This window comes from Cicer arietinum, chromosome 6 (genome assembly GCF_000331145.2).
Source record: "Cicer arietinum cultivar CDC Frontier isolate Library 1 chromosome 6, Cicar.CDCFrontier_v2.0, whole genome shotgun sequence".
Classification (NCBI taxonomy): domain Eukaryota; kingdom Viridiplantae; phylum Streptophyta; class Magnoliopsida; order Fabales; family Fabaceae; genus Cicer; species Cicer arietinum.
In genome coordinates, this window is record NC_021165.2 from 3,934,111 (window position 1) to 3,951,374 (window position 17,264).

Sequence of the window (17,264 nt, forward strand, 5' to 3'; positions counted from 1 at the left end):
TTTTGTGCATATATTGTTGGACAGTCTAAAAATAAAATACTGTGTTATCTCTTTCTTCGTATCAATATATAAAATGATCTAATCACTATACAAAGTTTAATTGCAAATCAATCTTTGAAAATTTAATACGAAATTTCACTGATTTCTTGCAAACAAGAAACAGAAACTAACGTTTCTCTATAAAAAAATGATCAACCCTCTTTGATAGATATAATAACAACACACTATAATAAACACAGTACAGTCGTACTGCTCTTTTTTGTTTGTTACTGATAAACAATTTTATAAAAATAATATTATAAACACTACTCACGTGAGAGTTATTCAAACAAACCCTTAGACATATTCATATGCATTCCTCGACAACTTGGTTGTACTAAACTAGTTTAGAAGATTAAAAAGACTTGAACACAGTCAATTTAACTGGTAAGTGTTTTGCGGAAGTGTGATGAATTAATTGATTAAATCCTTCAGTTAGCTACCATGTTGTTGATGAACCAGAATAAATTTACTGTGTTGTTAGGTGCTTTTGTTTTATCTTCTCTATTTTCATTACTTATTTTAATATTTCTGTAACGTTTTTAAAATAAAATACATTTCAAATCTCCTATTTTTTGTGTTTCTCGTTGTACAATTGTAAATATGAATGGAATATTCTTAACGACGAACAAACACCAAACTTTGACATTGTTGGAAGCAGAACTCATTGAAGCTCTATGTGGTTCGCGGTTCGCGAGTGAGCAAGGATGTTCTCAGGTGATGTTAGTTAGCAATTTTAGGGGATTACTATGAAAATGAAATGTTGTTGTAATGTTGGAAATCTAATTGACTTGTTATGGGCTTTGTGTCTCCTATATGCTTTAGACCCGGGTAGAAAGGGTAATTGTTTGGCCTTGCTTAGCAAAACATGCTTTATAATAATGAAATGGCGTGGATAACAAATATACCACATTGCCTACAACAAATGAACTTAATTGATTTAAATCATATTATTACAAATAGGCAATGAAAGGTACTCTTTTTACTTTATGGATCTTTTTTCCAGGGGTTTTGATTCTAGAGGTGTTAATGAGGCTCTTTCTTTTCAAAAAAAGAAATAGTTGTTTTACTCAATAAAAAATGACATCTTTTACAAGGAAACATAGAGTGAATTCTTGTCTCACACGTTTAATCTAATGTAAAATGTGTTAAAGAGAAGCCATAGAGAAAAAAAAAATGAAAAATGAGAAATATGATAGCAGTTGTTGATGAGACAGAAAAAGAGGTGTGAAAAGTGATAATAGAGACAGAGTGATAATAAAAGAGGTATGCTTGAATGAAAATTGGAGGACAAGCCATCAACTATGTCATAATGACTTAAGTTAAGGCTTTTGTTGATTATACAAAATTATGTTTTTATATCAGCCCTAAGTCACCTGTACAAAAGCTTAACTCAACCCTTACAAAACTAATTTGAAAGGTGACGAACACCTCCAACTTATAAACACTTTTTCATATCATATTTCATCTAACGTGGGAGGGACTTCTCAACAGTAGTTATTGAATTTCAAAATAAACACAATGGAGAAATAGTTTAGTTCCAGCAGAAACATCAAAGATATAAAGTGGAACATGAAAAGAAGTTATCAAGATCATCAAAATTCTTTGATTGTATATTATTTACAAATCCAAAGTAAAACAATCTTTGAAACTAAGGTTGTCCTCTACTTCATTAGCTCATAACATATAAAATTGAAACTAAATATATGGAAATAGAAGTACCTTTATTGTTTTACTTGAAACTACAAATGAATGAATTTGGTATGAACATCTCTTCCATAGGGAGCAAACTATGGTTCAACTCAGCAATCAAATAATTTTGTACCCTCCTGATCCTAGGTAGAATCTCGATTTTCACAAAAAAAAATTACCAGTGTTCAATGTCTACCAACAAAATCTGACATAGTCTTATGCAACAGATAGAAGAACAGACTCTACAAATGAGGCAGAGCCGTTATTAGGTGCACCCTTTATCTTGAGAATAGAAGTAACCAAATTATAAATCTCAACATTCTCAAATGAAGGTATCTTCCTTCCTCTTGCAAATTGAGGACCATGACCAATGAAAATGCTCCTCATGGAGAAAAAAGAATTGTCATAACCATGCGATCCGCCGCATTCTTGTCGTTTCGTTTTCTTTTGCTCAACCTTAAAACCTTCTTCAATCAAACCAATTATAGGCGGAATCCGATCGCTGGATGCATAATGAAGCCTATTAGGTAAATCCTCCTTAAGATACATCCTCAAATTTTTCCCATTTCCAACTTTCCCCGAACTTAACCCTTCATTCATCTTGGCAACAACATCTGATGGTTCATAACCAGAAGTCGGACGAATCGCAAGTACCGGACTATGCGTAACAACCCAACTTTCCGGTATATCAATCCAAGACACTAAATCATCAAGAAAAATCAATTTTTTATCACAAGTACCAACCATTCCATGATCACCTACCATAATAATACTAACATCCTCAAAAAATCCTCTTTGTTCCAAACCAGTAATCAACCTACCTATCATCTTATCAATCCTAGAAACAGCTTGAGTAATCTCAGGATCATCAGCACCAAACTTATGACCCTGATGATCAGGGTCCTCAAAATAAAGTGTCATAAAATCAGGAATTTCATCACTAGGCAAATCAAAATAACTCAAAACAGAATCAACCCTTTTCTCAAAAGGAACAGAACCATTATAATGCAAACAATAATTCAAAGGACAAGACCAAGAACCTTTTTTTACCTCAGAACCAGGCCAAAAATAAGTAGAAGCTTTCAACCCATTTTTCACAACAGTTTCCCATAAAGGTTCACCAAGCCACCATTTGGGATCATGGCTTCCCATGTAAAATTGTTCACCAGAAATTGGATCCAAAAAATGGTTATTGATTATTCCATGATAAGCAGGGTAGAGTCCAGTAACAATTGAGTAATGATTAGGGAAAGTTAAGGATGGAAAAACAGGAATCAAACCTGTTTCAGCTTCTGTTCCATTTTTAATCAAACGGGTTATACTTGGAGTGAAGGTTTTGAATTGGTATCCAAATCGAAACCCATCTGAGGAAATTAACAGTACTACTGGGTGTTTGAGTTTTTTGAGAGGACGAGCTATGGTGGTTAAAGGAAAAGAAGAATTGTTGTGAGTGGTTGTTGTTGGTGATGAAGATGAAGATGAAGATGAAGAGAAGAAGAGAAAGACAAAGGCAAAAGCTGTGGAGAGTGAAATGGAGGTGATGATTATGAGAAAGATGAAGAGGGTTTTGTGGGAAGAAGGAGAAAGTGTAGAAGATGAAGAAGTTTCGGTGTTGAAAGAGAGAAGAGCTAGTGAATCGTGTTCTTCTTCTTGATCTTGTGTTGGTATTGGTGTTGGTTTTGTTGAAGTTAATGTTGAAAACGGATCGGAACCCATGTTAAGGAAAGAGTAGTTTGTCTTGTTTAATGTTGTTGCTGGTTCTTGTTTTTACGAGGTTGTGGTTATGGAACATGGGTTCTGATTTTTTGAGTGGAAGAGAGAGAGAGAGAGAAGGTTGAGTGAGATCAAAGGATTTGAGATGATGGGTTGGAGGGAGATAGGTGTCAAAATCAATAATCAATTCTTAATGGTTGGTGAATTGGATGGTGGACTCTTTTGGAAGATGACGGAGGGTCTAAGGAAGAACCATTTTTTTCTTTCTTTTTACAAGGAGGAAGAATTGTGTTTGACTATGTAAGAAATAAATTTACCAAATCCATCTTCATTTTATAAGAATTTTATTTTTGTAATATTTTATCTATAGCTCATTTGATTTTAGATTCTAAATGTTGTTTAAAACCATGGCTTAAAGATCTCGAGGAGGTTGATGGTGGTGAATCTTCGATAAAATTGATTTTTTTTACAATCATTACGAATGCGGTGTTTATAGGTAGGAACTACTTGCAAAAAATACTTCGATCTTAGAGTTAATATAAACACAATATAGTGAAATAAATAGGAAAGTACGATATATTTTGATTAGGATAAATCATACTCTTTATATAAAAAGTGGAGAAATATTCCATTATGGGTCTTATATCTTTAGACCACATATTCAATATGCCAGCCTAATATTCTAGTAATACTATATTTTGTTTTATGATAAAGTAAATGTTCATTTGTCCTTTTGTTTTTGCTTCCTCACCTCGCAGTATTCTATCGAAAGTTAGGATTCAGTAGTTTATTTTATATTATCATAAGTTCAAATTTGGTAAAAAGCTAAAAAAAATTAGAGGTTGCATGAGTATTCATCTTATGACAACTATATCAATCTCACATTTCAAATTAAGATTTATTGAATTTGTGAAACCATAAATTCTAGAGTTAGTTAATCATATCTTCCCATCGTAACAAAATATTCTTGTTTCACATTAACCAGTTATGAGTTCGGTCTCATACTATTTTGGTACCAAAGACAAATAAGTAATAACTATCCTAAATTCTTAAAAGGAAAGCATTACACACCTTGACGGATTCAGAAATTATTTTACTTAGTAGAGACAATATTGATATTGATATAATGATATATAATAGAACATTGGAAAATGGATAGAAATAAAGTGTGAGTAACATAATCCCCCAACAAAAAACACTCTAGGGGTTGTGTAAGACTCTTCCGGCTAGCAGAACAGCATTCATGACAAAAGTGATGACTTGAATGACATCATCCACTTGACATGTGTTTCCCTTGAAGGTAGGACCTCCTCTGTTGTTGAAATTGTTCATACAGTTTATGAATGTTTGGCTGCACTCTTGGCTTAAGTAGTTATCTGCATAACATTAACATCATCATTTATTTTCTGCTAATTAATTCAATTAATTACTATAAAGGAGAGGAGAACTCACAGTTTTTGGCTTGCACACAAAAGTCATGATTCATGCAACAAGCATCAAGGTCATCACATGGTCTCTCTCCAGGGCACCCACTGTATAGCATCCCACAGTACTTGCCATATCTCAATATTGGAGGCATTGTCATTCCTAAGTTATACATTTTTAGAGTTTAATATCAGATTGAACTCATCTTATATGGATAAAAAGCGTGATTAGCCTTTACATTAGATTAGTACCTGAGCAGAAACTTGACTCACATTCTCTGCTGCACTCTTTACTCTGCAGATGAAGTTGTTAAGAAACGGAGAAAAAAGAAACATTGTGTTTTATTTATGCTTCGTGAAAATTTAATAGTGTTTGAAATGAAAATGTGGATATATAGATAGAAAAAGTAGGAAGAGAAAGAAGAAGCAAACCAAAGAGACAGCGAATCCGGTAGTTTCAACTCCTATGTTGAGGGAAGAGACTTGAATGGAGAATAATGAGGTGAGGAAAAAGAAGATGATGAAAGCATGTTTGATGAACTGCTTTGGAACCATTTTTGCGGGAAGGAATGAAGGAGTGAAGGAAATGGCAGAAGTCAGAAAGACTATTACGTTTAATAACACTAATAACAACTAGACAGTACCTTCAAGTTCTCTCCCTCAACACAATAAATACACTTGGAAACGGTGGAACCTATTGACTTCATAAAATCACATACATGACTTCATAAAATCACATACATGATAGAAGGTCAAAAGGTTTTTCCTTGTGTAAATTGGGTATGTCTGCGAAAGATTAATCTCTCAAGTCAGATAAAACTATAATGGACGATAAAACTCTCTCTCAAGAGTTTTTTCATTTCTAAGATTGAATTCAAACTCAAAACCTCTAATTAAGCTGAAAGAGACCTGAACCATCTTATCTAAACGCTCTTGAGTAGCTTTATCTTTATTACTATTGGTGATTGCTCAACAATACTCATTTCGTCATACAGTAAGTGATCTATTTTCAAACAAACATTATCTTAAAATGAATTATCATTTCACAGTTTTGATGTAATTTTTTTTTTCTTTTCAATTGTACTATGTACAATTAATACTACATGAGTCACTCTAATTCACTATCTTTTAATAGTTTGCTTTAAAGGTAACAATGAATATATATACTTAATAAGAATAATTTATAACGAAAGAAGTAAATTACATATTTCGCTATGTATTTATGACAAAAGTTAATAAAAATAAATGATTCCAGAAAAAAATATTGTGAATTGTTTAAGATGTATTTACCCCATAATTAAAGAAGCTCTTAACAAGTTTGATGAATTCAAATGAAAAAGTAAATAAGAAATATAAAGTCCACTTAAAAGTTGATGCGGTAGAATTAATAAGGAAGTAATAAGAAAGTCGATGATTTTATTCTTATCCACTGCATAACACTAACTTATAGTAACAAACGTATTAAAATTTGCATTAAAAGAAGATATAAAAAACGTCAGCTATGAATTTCATTTACAAAGAAATAGACTAGGCTAAAAAGACGATACAAAGTGTGCCTTCAATGGGTTAGACTAGGCTTTCCTTGGAAATTAATTCAACTTCTTTCCTTTGTTTGCATTTTGCAGGGCTATTAATTAACTCTATGTTGCGTTATATTCGTAAATTTAAAGTTGATTATGAACCTCAAGGCAACACAGAGAATGAAAAGAATGCACAAAATTTGATGAATTAGAATGAGAATAATAGCTGCTATTAACGTGAAGTGACAATAAAAATGCTGTTCAAATTACACGTGCACAATCACTAGAATCACATACTAAAACTGCAGTATCTCTGCTTATTTGACTAGCTAACTCAGGTTGGACCTTGAGATATTCTCTCCTCACAAATGATGCAGCTTCAGTAGCAAGGCGTTCTTCCACAAGTGCAATACAGCATCCTCTAAACCCAGCGCCACTGAAACGTGCTCCCAATACACCAGGAGCCCTCAAAAGGATCTCATACAGTTGAATCATTGGTTCACAACCTTGGTAGACACATCATTTCACATTATCATCAATATTCAATATTTACTCGTAACATAAAATTATCAGAGGTCAAAATGTGCAAGTAAGTTCATGTCTTGTGAACATAAGGAAATATTACTTTTAAAGCTCATATACACCAAAATCAAAATGAAACCAAATTAAACACTTGTCATCTGAAATTTGGTTTAGTTAAATGTAAGGAACTTATGCTGTAAAGCTTCCTCCGTGCACAGGTTCCATATGAATTTGATAAATTCAAATATTTTACTCGTAACATAAAGTTATCATCAATATTCAATATTTACTCATTGGTTCACAACCTTGGTAGACACATCATTTCACATTATCATCAATATTCAATATTTACTCAAAGGGGCTGGTTAAACTAGAAGAAATTGATACTGGATGTAGATTTTTGCATTTTTATATCTGCCAACTCAAAGGGGCTGGTTAAGAACTAAACCTCGAATCTATAATAGCAATGCTTTTATGCACAACCATCAGTGAAACTCCCAACCTGAATAACTTGCAGTAATTGAAGAGTTTTTAACAAGATGAATCTGACTTATGAAGCAATTAAAATTTGTTCAACACGACTATTATCAACTATACCACATTCAGATTGGAATTTCAGAATATTTCAACTAAGAACTTTCGGATTAAGGTTATACCACATTCATAATTTTGAATGGAACTCCGACCAGAAGCAGCCATGAGAATTCCAAAATCTTCTAAATTTCCCATTTCCCAAGCCTCAATTCCTGGGTTAAACATAAATGAATTACATTAAATCACATGAGCTGAGTGGAATACAAACTCACCTATGAAGCTGAAATTTATTGCAGCAATAAGACGGATTGTACCTTTCACAACACGCATATTCTCTGAGAAATAATGATCCGCTCTTTTGGCTAGATCGGGTTTTAATTTGCACTGCACAAATAACATGTAGGACTACTTGATTATGCTAAAATCATAAATGGAATTAAGTTATAAGAATGAGACAAGTATGAAGAAAACATAAAACAGTAGTAAAAAACCTAGAACAAGTAATACATGACCCATTAGATTAACTAACATGGGAGGAAACTATGGCGGGACAACAGTCTATTATAAAAAATGTCGACATAACAATTTATTGGCAAAACCATAAGTGCCGTTAAAATTGTCATATGGAATCTGCCATTTCTACCTCGGAGAGCATTAACATGAATGCATGAGAGCTTTCTAAAGCTGAATGCAAAAATTCTAACATATACTACTTCCCATGTGAGTTTTTCATTGTGCTGTTTGTGCTCTAAGGGAACTCCGACTCAGTATGAATTGCAAATATCAAATCATCACATTTTCTATAGGTCCAACGATAACTACATAAAGCAAAGATAAATTCAATGATTATAGGCCGTATGTTTTCACTTTCAGAAAACCATATTTGCTCTTCATTAACCCAAAAATATTTTTCTCAATTTCACCCAATATCTATTGTGAGGAGCTTAAGAAGAGTAATTATTTTTTATATGGAAAATGGTTTACATGTCAAGAGTTCAGAATACCACAAGAGCTCTTTTTTTTTTTCTATGAAAATGATATGTGCCAATTCAATTTTTTCAATTAGTTTATGCATCTTAGTTTCCAATGACATTGAAGGTTTTCCAGAACTTCTGTATCTCTGCACAACATCACATGAGTGATGAGTTTTGATATCATAGTGCATAAAAAAGAGAACTACTGAAGTTTGTTCTCTACTATTCTGAACTTACACAATAAAATTGTTTTCTTATAAAAAGAAGTTACTTTTATTCCACTAGAACTATGAGTTCATGTCTGTTCAATTAAGCTTGTATACATCAACATCAACGAAGACATCGTTTGCATTATACCATACAAATTAACCATAATCGGGTAAATTCTTATTTGACCAGATTCAGCGTGTAAATGCTTTTTACCTTGTGAGCCTCATAAACTTCTGGTGCAACTGCTTGGTGGAAAATGCAGAAAATAATTTAGAATAGTTAGCGATTTTTATAAAAGAGATAATAATTTAGTTCAAAAGTGAGGAGTCAAAATAGTGACCGTTTGATAGGATGGGCTCCCCTTCATAATCTCCAGATGCTCTGCAGGGTGAATAAAAAATAACATAAACTCTTGAACATTGATTATTACACCAAATTCTCTTGGAAAGAAATTAAAAGTAAGCGTTAGGATGTATGTGCTTTTGGTATTTTTCTTTTGATGCACAAGTTTCAAATTGAAAGTGTTTTATACAGTTTTCACAAATCTGAATGTTGGTTCTTACAATAGTTTTTAGGATTTAATCTCAAAACATAACTTCTTTGGAAGTAATTAAATTATAACCTTTCGGACTTATAAAGTTTAACGTTGACATATTATGATGGCAAGAGTTCTTAAGAGGCTAAACTTCAGAAATATCCACTGTTTTGCATGCAATATGTGTAAAGGAAACTCAAGTCATTGTTAAAAAAATATGAATGACCACAGTAATATATTTATGAAAGAAGTAAAAATAGAAAAACTTACTCGAGAAGAATTTGTGCAGCCTCTTTACATTCTGTCACTCGCCTATTATATCCAGGGTTGTTAGTCAAAGCATGCCTCAGCCCAGAACGAGCCAGCAACATTTTGGTTGCTTTCGGCTTTTCACTCTCTTTGTAATCTTGCACCTTTGGCCGCTGAATAAGCTTATATTCTTTCGTCTGCATATGCCAAACTACGACATGAAACAGAGGAGTGACAATGATAACATTGTTTTGTAGTTATTAAAATGCATTTATTTTCTTATACGTGAAAACAGTTTATACACCAGATATTCCAAACCAAAGAAAGTGATCCAACCAAAGAAGCCAACTATGTAAGAACACGAAAGAAGAGAAGAATAAAGCTCATAATGCAGACTATTAAGTAATTATCAGCTATGAAATATGAACATCAGATTTATTTTAAGGAAGTCAAAAGGTGGCTAATGTTATGAATAGAACATTAAATAGTGGATTTTTTTTTTATTTAATTATTTTGCTTACAAGAAATTTTTGTTATTTATACTGTAATAGATATCTAACACATCCTTGTCCCAAAGTGCAAACAAAATACTTTTGAATTTTCATGACAATTAATCAACCACTTACTAAAAAGAGTGGGAAAAAAAAACGGCAGTGCGCATAAGTTTGTGAAACAATCTTTAAATTTGTGATACAAATACTTGTCCTACAAGTTAGCAGCAATTTTAAGTTTTACGGTTGATAATTTCAGTTTCCCTATCCCAAGCGTTTGGTGAATTCACTAATATCCCAGAAAATTAAAGAATTCGGCGTTGTGGAACATAGTGGAATGTACATAAATTATTGCCTCTGGATTCAGATGAATGATATTCTGTGCAATTTATTTCTAGAGGGGTAGAGATATGGGCAAATCTGGTTTAAAATGACCTTCCCATCCAAATTCTTCTAAAACACAGGCTCCATCAGTACAGCCTCCTATAAAGGTGTAAAAGACAAAAAGGAACATGCATAGAAGAAAAATACTACAGATGCAATAGGAAGGTTGGGAAACAAATGGTACATGAACAACATGATGCCAGACATCAACTCTGCAATGCAACTGATGGATATGTGCTGTAAAAAATAAAAGTACGATTCGAACTTGCAACAAGAATACACTATACAGATATTACCTTGCAATTCATGCACATCAAACAACCATGGCTTGAAAGTAATATAGCTGATTGGTCCATTATTCCATTTTTCAGACCCAAATATTCATTTTCAATCAACCTATAATGAGAAATGTAACACTTAGAGGGATGATATTACAAGACAATTAAAAAATATCTCAGTAGCTTATCTGTAACCTCTGCAATGACTGAAATGATGGAGGCAACATTAATTTCAAACTTTGATGGTAACACTTTTAAAGCATTTTTTACGATACAGTCAAACTAGCTGGCATACAAAGGTCTAACAAAACTGTTATAAGTGGAGGTATGAAAATCATATTTCCCTTTCTAGCGACTAAATACCAAGGTAGTTAAAGGAAAAAGGTATTTGAGGGTTTCCATGCCACTTTTCTAAAGAAGAGACATAAATACTGACTTCAAAAGGTATTCAAGCTATGTGATTTTTTGTATTGGTTTTTCATATGAGTTGACGTCTCTGACATGACATTAATAATAAAAGTAAATTGGGATGACGACGTTGATTCATACATGTACCCATGGGTAAAGAAGAATGCATTGTAATGTCTCCAAAGATTTGATAACCCTTACCTATCGTATTCAATATTTTCAGTAGGAGATATTGCTAAATCATTTGCATGTTCCAAAGCTAAGAGGTAAGCTACTCCAACCTGTCAAAAATTAAAGTTGAAGTCCCCATTATAAAATCAGAGAGACATGAGCAATGGTGGATATATCAGGGTATATTCAGAAAGAAACCCAAAATGAGCAGCTAATTAACTAAACAAATTAAATAAAATTGAATCTTGCCCAATAAGCTAAACTAGCTCGATCCAAGTTCTGATGAACTCCATTTCAATTATCATTACAAGGGCCTTTCGTCCAGACTTTTCATAATGTAAAGAACCAAAACAAAGAGACAATAGGTGGGGAGAATTGTTACTTACTGCAGCAGAAGAGCTTAAGCCCGAACTGTCCAGACCTTCAGAACCATGTATGTATCCAATGATACCCTGTAAACATTGTGACAAGTAGGGATGGGTATATATTTCAAAACAATGGAAATCACTTGCATGCAATGATCTTCATTACAAGAGAGCCATAAATAAATTACAACTAGTTTCTTATTTTCTGGCCACAAGGTTTGAGAAAAGGTATTTAGAGTTAGACCAACACTACACCTGTCTAATATTACTCCAGAACAACCAGTACGTGCTAGGCAGGATCAAGGTGACAGATAAATTCATGTTTATTTAAGTACACTAGCGTCCAGACGAACAGTATGTTCCCGTGTCCATCTGTCCCCTTTTTTATTGTGTTAATTTGTGTATATTTTTGCATAATTTTGATTACAATTTATAAGTTAATCGTGCATTTTATATGTTTCATTTGTTAGTTAAACAATTTTATTTTTAAATGTTATTTGGTTGATTGGAAAAGAACAGAATGAATGAGAGGCTAATAGTAGTTAATTACTCATTTCTTTTGGTAACCATAGGAAGCATAGAAAAATTGGAACTGAAAATGTTGGTTATTGTAATTCTTTTTGTTGAAAAATAACCATCTCAAACTAAGGGCAAACTTGGAATGAAAATAGGCTACAACAAAATAGGGTATCACCTTTATATATGTTATATTATAATAAAACATAAAAAATGTGCTGAAAAGAGTCTCATACGAGACTCACATAGGATCTATTGAAAAATAATTTAACCATAATATAAAACTTCCTTTACCCTACCTAATCAATGCTCAGCATTTAAAAAAATCTCCATTTGTTCTTCTTAGACACTTACGTTGATTTCTGAGTGTCTTTTTTAGTGTATTTGCTTATGCATGATTGCATGGAAAAATAAACCAGCCTCTTGACTCAAGTTCTTTCTGATTACTACAAATCATCCTTTGGTCATTTCAAGCTATAATTACTTCTTATGTCTAGTTCAGTTGAAACTTTTTTTTTGTTGGTATTGTGGTATATTTGTGTGCCATTAGGGATGGCCATGGGTAGGGTTTGAATAGGATATTATAGTATCTGTCCTCGTATCTGTAGTTTAAAAAAATACTAATATCTGTAACGTACCCTCTTGAGTATCAATTTCAATACTTGTACCTGGATACCTAAGTGCTCGTACTCATACCTATTACTCACGCTTTAACCAAAATAGATCGATAAATAAATGATATTGTTGTGATTAAATTTAAAAATTATTCAAATATTTTAAATCCAATCATAAAATATTAGAAACCAAAACATTTTTTAACTCAAAACATTTCAAATGAACACTCTTTACAATACAGATTCAAATGTCCATAATAATACTTTATGAAGTTGCAAGCCCTAGGACAATATTATTCGAGATCGGTACAACTGATAGGAAGTTGCATTTATAATTATAAAGTCACGAGTAATAAGATATAACTCATAGTTATAAAGTCACAATTATTTACATATTCATCATAATCAAATTCTTAAAAAGTTTGCAAACGTTTATATTTCGATTATAAATATTGTAGTGGCTCAATGATATTAATATATGTTAAAACATAAAAGAAAATAATTAATTAAATTAAACACTAATATAATAAATAAATAAATAAATAATATATTTATATAAGTGCGAGTGCGGAGCGGAGTGGGTACTATAGTACCCGCCCATATCCGCTTAGTTTTGCGGGTAACTACTCGTCCCCGTATCCATATCCATTATGTGGGGTTTTACCCTGTCTATTATGGATTTTTTTGCGGGTACTCATTGAATCTGGGTCTAATTCTCATCCTTATGTTTCATCTTTTCAAGATTAAATAGGTAATGTCAAACAAAACCTCATACTTTATAATTAAATCATTAGCCTCTTAGTTTCATGCTGATAAAATAAGACTTTATTTTCCCCGTGAAAATACAATGCAATTCACGCTGGAAGTTAACGTCAATATTTAGCAAAATGCATAAGTAGTAAGGATCATATCATACTAGCATATGCAAAATTTCTTAGCTGAATTGATTTTTAACACTAAGAGAGAGGGAATATTTAAGATTTTAGTCACAGTAAAAAAAAGTATTGAAAAGAGTTGTGGTTTGATTTATCGGTTGACTTGTGTCACAAAATCAAACATGGAAGTTGACAACAAACTAGTGGTCCTCAGGTCCATCCCAAGACAATACCATAATATAGAATGGATAGGTCTTTTTTCCCACAAATATACAGAACATGGAGCTTAGGGGTAACCAGGTATCAAGTATACCTTAAAAAAAATATATGGTCCGAGTAAACTGTAGAGCCAAGATATTCAATTGAAAATACTCTAATAAAAGATAAGTACAGCTTAAACTATCATTGAAAGCAGCTGTCTATGTATAACGCAAGCTTAGGATGGGAGGTAAACACTAAACAGAAAGGTAAATCATCATGGTGTTGTCTCTTACCTTTGAAATATTGTGCCCCCTACTCTGTAGTGCAAATACGGCTCCTCTAGCATAGCGCCCCCAATTACATTGTTCCGGTAGCTCGGAAGAATTCTCTGCCGAGTTATCATGTTTTGTCTTAGTAGTTTGCCTTGGCAGCTGAATCTCGCCAACTCTATCAAATACCAACCACTTCACTCAACATTGGGAAAATTATAGTGTTATTTAGGAAGTCCAAAATTATGCAATGAAAAATGAAGTAGCTCGTTATCAGAGTGGTAGTTAAAATGTCGACAAGCTAGTAGCTCCATTGGCAGTTTGGTACTAAGTCTTAAATATTTGGTGTCATGATTACATAAGAGCCTTGATTCTTCACCAGCAGTGTCAGATCTTATCATAGACATAGGCCACCACAACCACAAAGTCTCTAATATTTTTAAAAAAAATATACTACGGCATTTTTACAAAGATACATTTAATTTATAATTTAGTCAACAAAACTTGATCTAATTTATATTATGATCAAATTCAGTTATAAAATAAATTAAAATTTTCGATCTATATTTCAATTATATGAGTTGTAAATTTTATTTAAAGATATAAAAATCAAATCAAATAATCATAAAAAATTTTCAGTTGAACTAAATCAATAAATCTAACCTTTTTTTTATTTGAGATACAATCTAACTTAATTTTAAATAGATGTTTTTATACTTAAATCAAATTATTACACCGTTAATTTTACAGGATCAATAAATCATATTTTACACTAACAATTAATCATAATCGTCAGGTTAATAAAATAGTTTGACTTTTATCAAATTATTGTCATAATTAACGAGGATCTGAATTCCTACCCTTCGTGCATGTGCATCTGAATTACTTTCGTTCACCCAAGATAATATTGAGAAATGTTAACATCTTTTCTCACTCGCTATTTTCAATATACTCTTTATTATTGTATGAAATTAACGAGGATCCCACCGAATAAGGAGTAGGTTGTGCTAAATAAGAAGTGGGATCCATGTGGTTTAGTGGTACCCCATGAACATTGCCCAATAAAAGTGTATTTAAAAATGTGTTGTTGGAACTCTGCATGTTTTTATGAGCAACGAAAGAGAACTTTCGAAATTTAATAAAAAAACACAAACATTAAGTAACAGCAAGCCTTATTATGGTCACTAACCACATACCTGAACTTAACTTCTCCTTGAAACTGTCCTGACTGAATTACAATCTACAAAAATAGCCTCACAGATCATTCATCACAGGCAAAGGCAGCATGAAATAAGTGTGTGTGTGTGAGAGAGAGAGAGAATGGCCAATTAAACAGCACTGTAGTGTTTAATGATATGCTTAGCTGCTAATTGAAAAAAACAAAAGCAATTTCCAGATGCTTTCTCGTGTTTTTAAAGATAAATAATTGAGAACATGATCGAATTTTACCTGATCAGTTTTAGAAGGAGTAAACCCCAGAAGGATTCCCTTATCTATAGTCATAGCTAAAACAGTCCCCCCCTGCAGACACCAAAGTGCAAGAGAACTTACTCAGTCAAATTTAAAGTGAAACTTTAGAGAATTTAGGCTAATAAATGAACATTAGAAATTTATCTTCCTGGTCCCAGTGCTCTAGTACTACCTAACGCTTAATCAAAAGTTTCCGTACAAAACATTCTCAAAGTCAATCACTGAGTTTCATTAGCAATAACAAAACAGAGAGATTTATAAAATTACCTGATGATCAATATGTGCCCCCAAAGGACAAATTCGATAGGGCGATACTACAACTCGAACTTCCTCTTTCTTCACCTTTGCCATTTCAGAAACTTTCTCTCTCATTTCATTTAGCTGCAGATTACAAATTTACATACAGATCTTAATCACCGAGTATCAAAGAATATTGAATCAATGAGAAAAATTAGATTTGATCAATCAAAAGGAAATGCTTCATCCACTCCAACTTTAATTCAAGTTCTCTTCGTATTTTTCAGTAATTTCCGCTTCCATTGAAATATTATATCCTCAATTTACAAATTTCTTCAAAAACAAGAACAACCAGTGAAGCCACATTACAGGTTATAAAAGTTGACAGTAAAAATTATGAATCATGCTGAACATAATTCAAGATCAATGAATTAATTAATATCAGTCACCAGAGACTCCTAAATTACTCAACATCAATGAATCTCATTATTCAATAAAATAATACAATCCAAAACCCTATAAATTTACCTTTCCTACCATCACAGATTCACAATACAAAGGTGTTACCAATAGATCAAGCAAAATATGCAAATGATAGTTGACAGTTACCGATCCATATGGAACTAATGAAGTTAGGTGAATAAAAAAATATGCGTGAAAATATCAATTTCCAACTAAATAGGTCAATGCAAGAAGATCGATAAAAAAAATTCAGAGTCGTCTTAAGTATTAGCTAACAAACAGTTTCAGAGCGTAAAAAACAGCAATACGTTGAATCAAATCGAAACAATGCGCAAATATGATGAGTGATGAAGCAATGAAAAAAAAATCGAAGAGGAAATAAGCGAAGAGATCTATACCTCTGATTGAGAAGGCCAAGAAAGCCCTGCCATCTCCGGGAACGACGTCGTGAGGATTTAGAAACGGAGAGAAGAAATGAGATCGGAAAACTCACAATAGAAGAAGCGTGGGATGAACTATGCATGCACGTGACATGAAGATGGTGATTGTATCACATTAAAAAACGTGAACGAGATTAGCATTTGGTGAATGGTTGGTGAAGCGCCAAAATCTGTTGCAATTGCAATACATTCACTTTTTAATCTTGTCTTAACCAGTTTCTTAGAGTAGTGTTGGATTTAAGCAAAGTATTCATCAATAATTACTTCATTCCTGGTTAAAACACTACTTTTTATTGACTGGGCAATACTCTATTCACTTGTTAACAAAAATAAATTAACAAAGTTAATTTATTGATACAAAGACATTAAGTAAAAAATGAATCATTCAAAAAAATTCAGATTTAAATTCTAACTAAAACAATTTTTAATCATTTTTTTATTAAACTCTAAATTATTAAAATCTTTTTTTTTAATAACAATAGAGTTAAAAATATATACATTTATTAATTAATCAATTTTGTTAATTCATGTTTAACTTTGAAACCACTCTAAGAAATAATCATTTGAGCTCCAATCGCGTTAGAGTGGTTCATTTAGCTAGTTTTTGACGTCACTTCACTTGGATTTGAATCCAATGCATTCACAACTACACGCATTTGTATAGTCAACAT

General features: G+C 32.4%; 3 protein-coding genes across 4 annotated transcripts; all 3 read right to left on the bottom strand.

Moving 5' to 3' along the window:
- Positions 1-1,605: 1,605 nt before the first annotated feature.
- LOC105852243 (uncharacterized) lies at positions 1,606-3,745 on the bottom strand. The gene has a single exon (XM_012716713.3). The coding sequence runs from the start codon at positions 3,445-3,447 to the stop codon at positions 1,948-1,950; it is 1,500 nt and encodes a 499-aa protein (XP_012572167.1). The 5' UTR covers positions 3,448-3,745; the 3' UTR covers positions 1,606-1,947.
- Positions 3,746-4,560: 815 nt separating this feature from the next.
- LOC105852244 (phospholipase A2-alpha-like) lies at positions 4,561-5,985 on the bottom strand. Its single transcript, XM_073370034.1, has 4 exons — positions 5,301-5,985; positions 5,121-5,163; positions 4,897-5,031; positions 4,561-4,820 (listed from the first exon to the last, which is right to left on the bottom strand). Exons 1-4 carry the CDS (start codon positions 5,421-5,423, stop codon positions 4,645-4,647), a joined length of 477 nt encoding a protein of 158 aa, XP_073226135.1. The 5' UTR covers positions 5,424-5,985; the 3' UTR covers positions 4,561-4,644.
- A 584-nt stretch (positions 5,986-6,569) lies between these two features.
- Positions 6,570-16,868, bottom strand: LOC101506873 (galacturonokinase). Of its 2 annotated transcripts, none has more exons than XM_012716714.2 (14): positions 16,552-16,863; positions 15,722-15,835; positions 15,434-15,505; positions 15,181-15,224; positions 14,009-14,162; positions 11,531-11,596; positions 11,175-11,254; positions 10,584-10,683; positions 9,434-9,609; positions 8,969-9,009; positions 8,842-8,870; positions 7,759-7,828; positions 7,567-7,656; positions 6,570-6,894 (listed from the first exon to the last, which is right to left on the bottom strand). In XM_012716714.2, the coding sequence occupies exons 1-14, from the start codon at positions 16,582-16,584 to the stop codon at positions 6,650-6,652; spliced, it is 1,314 nt and encodes a 437-aa protein (XP_012572168.1). In that variant the 5' UTR covers positions 16,585-16,863; the 3' UTR covers positions 6,570-6,649. The 2 variants fall into 2 exon arrangements, with proteins under 2 accessions (XP_012572168.1, XP_012572169.1); XM_012716715.3 differs by lacking the exon at positions 6,570-6,894 and adding an exon at positions 6,913-7,215 and having other exon boundaries at positions 16,552-16,868.
- Positions 16,869-17,264: the final 396 nt, after the last annotated feature.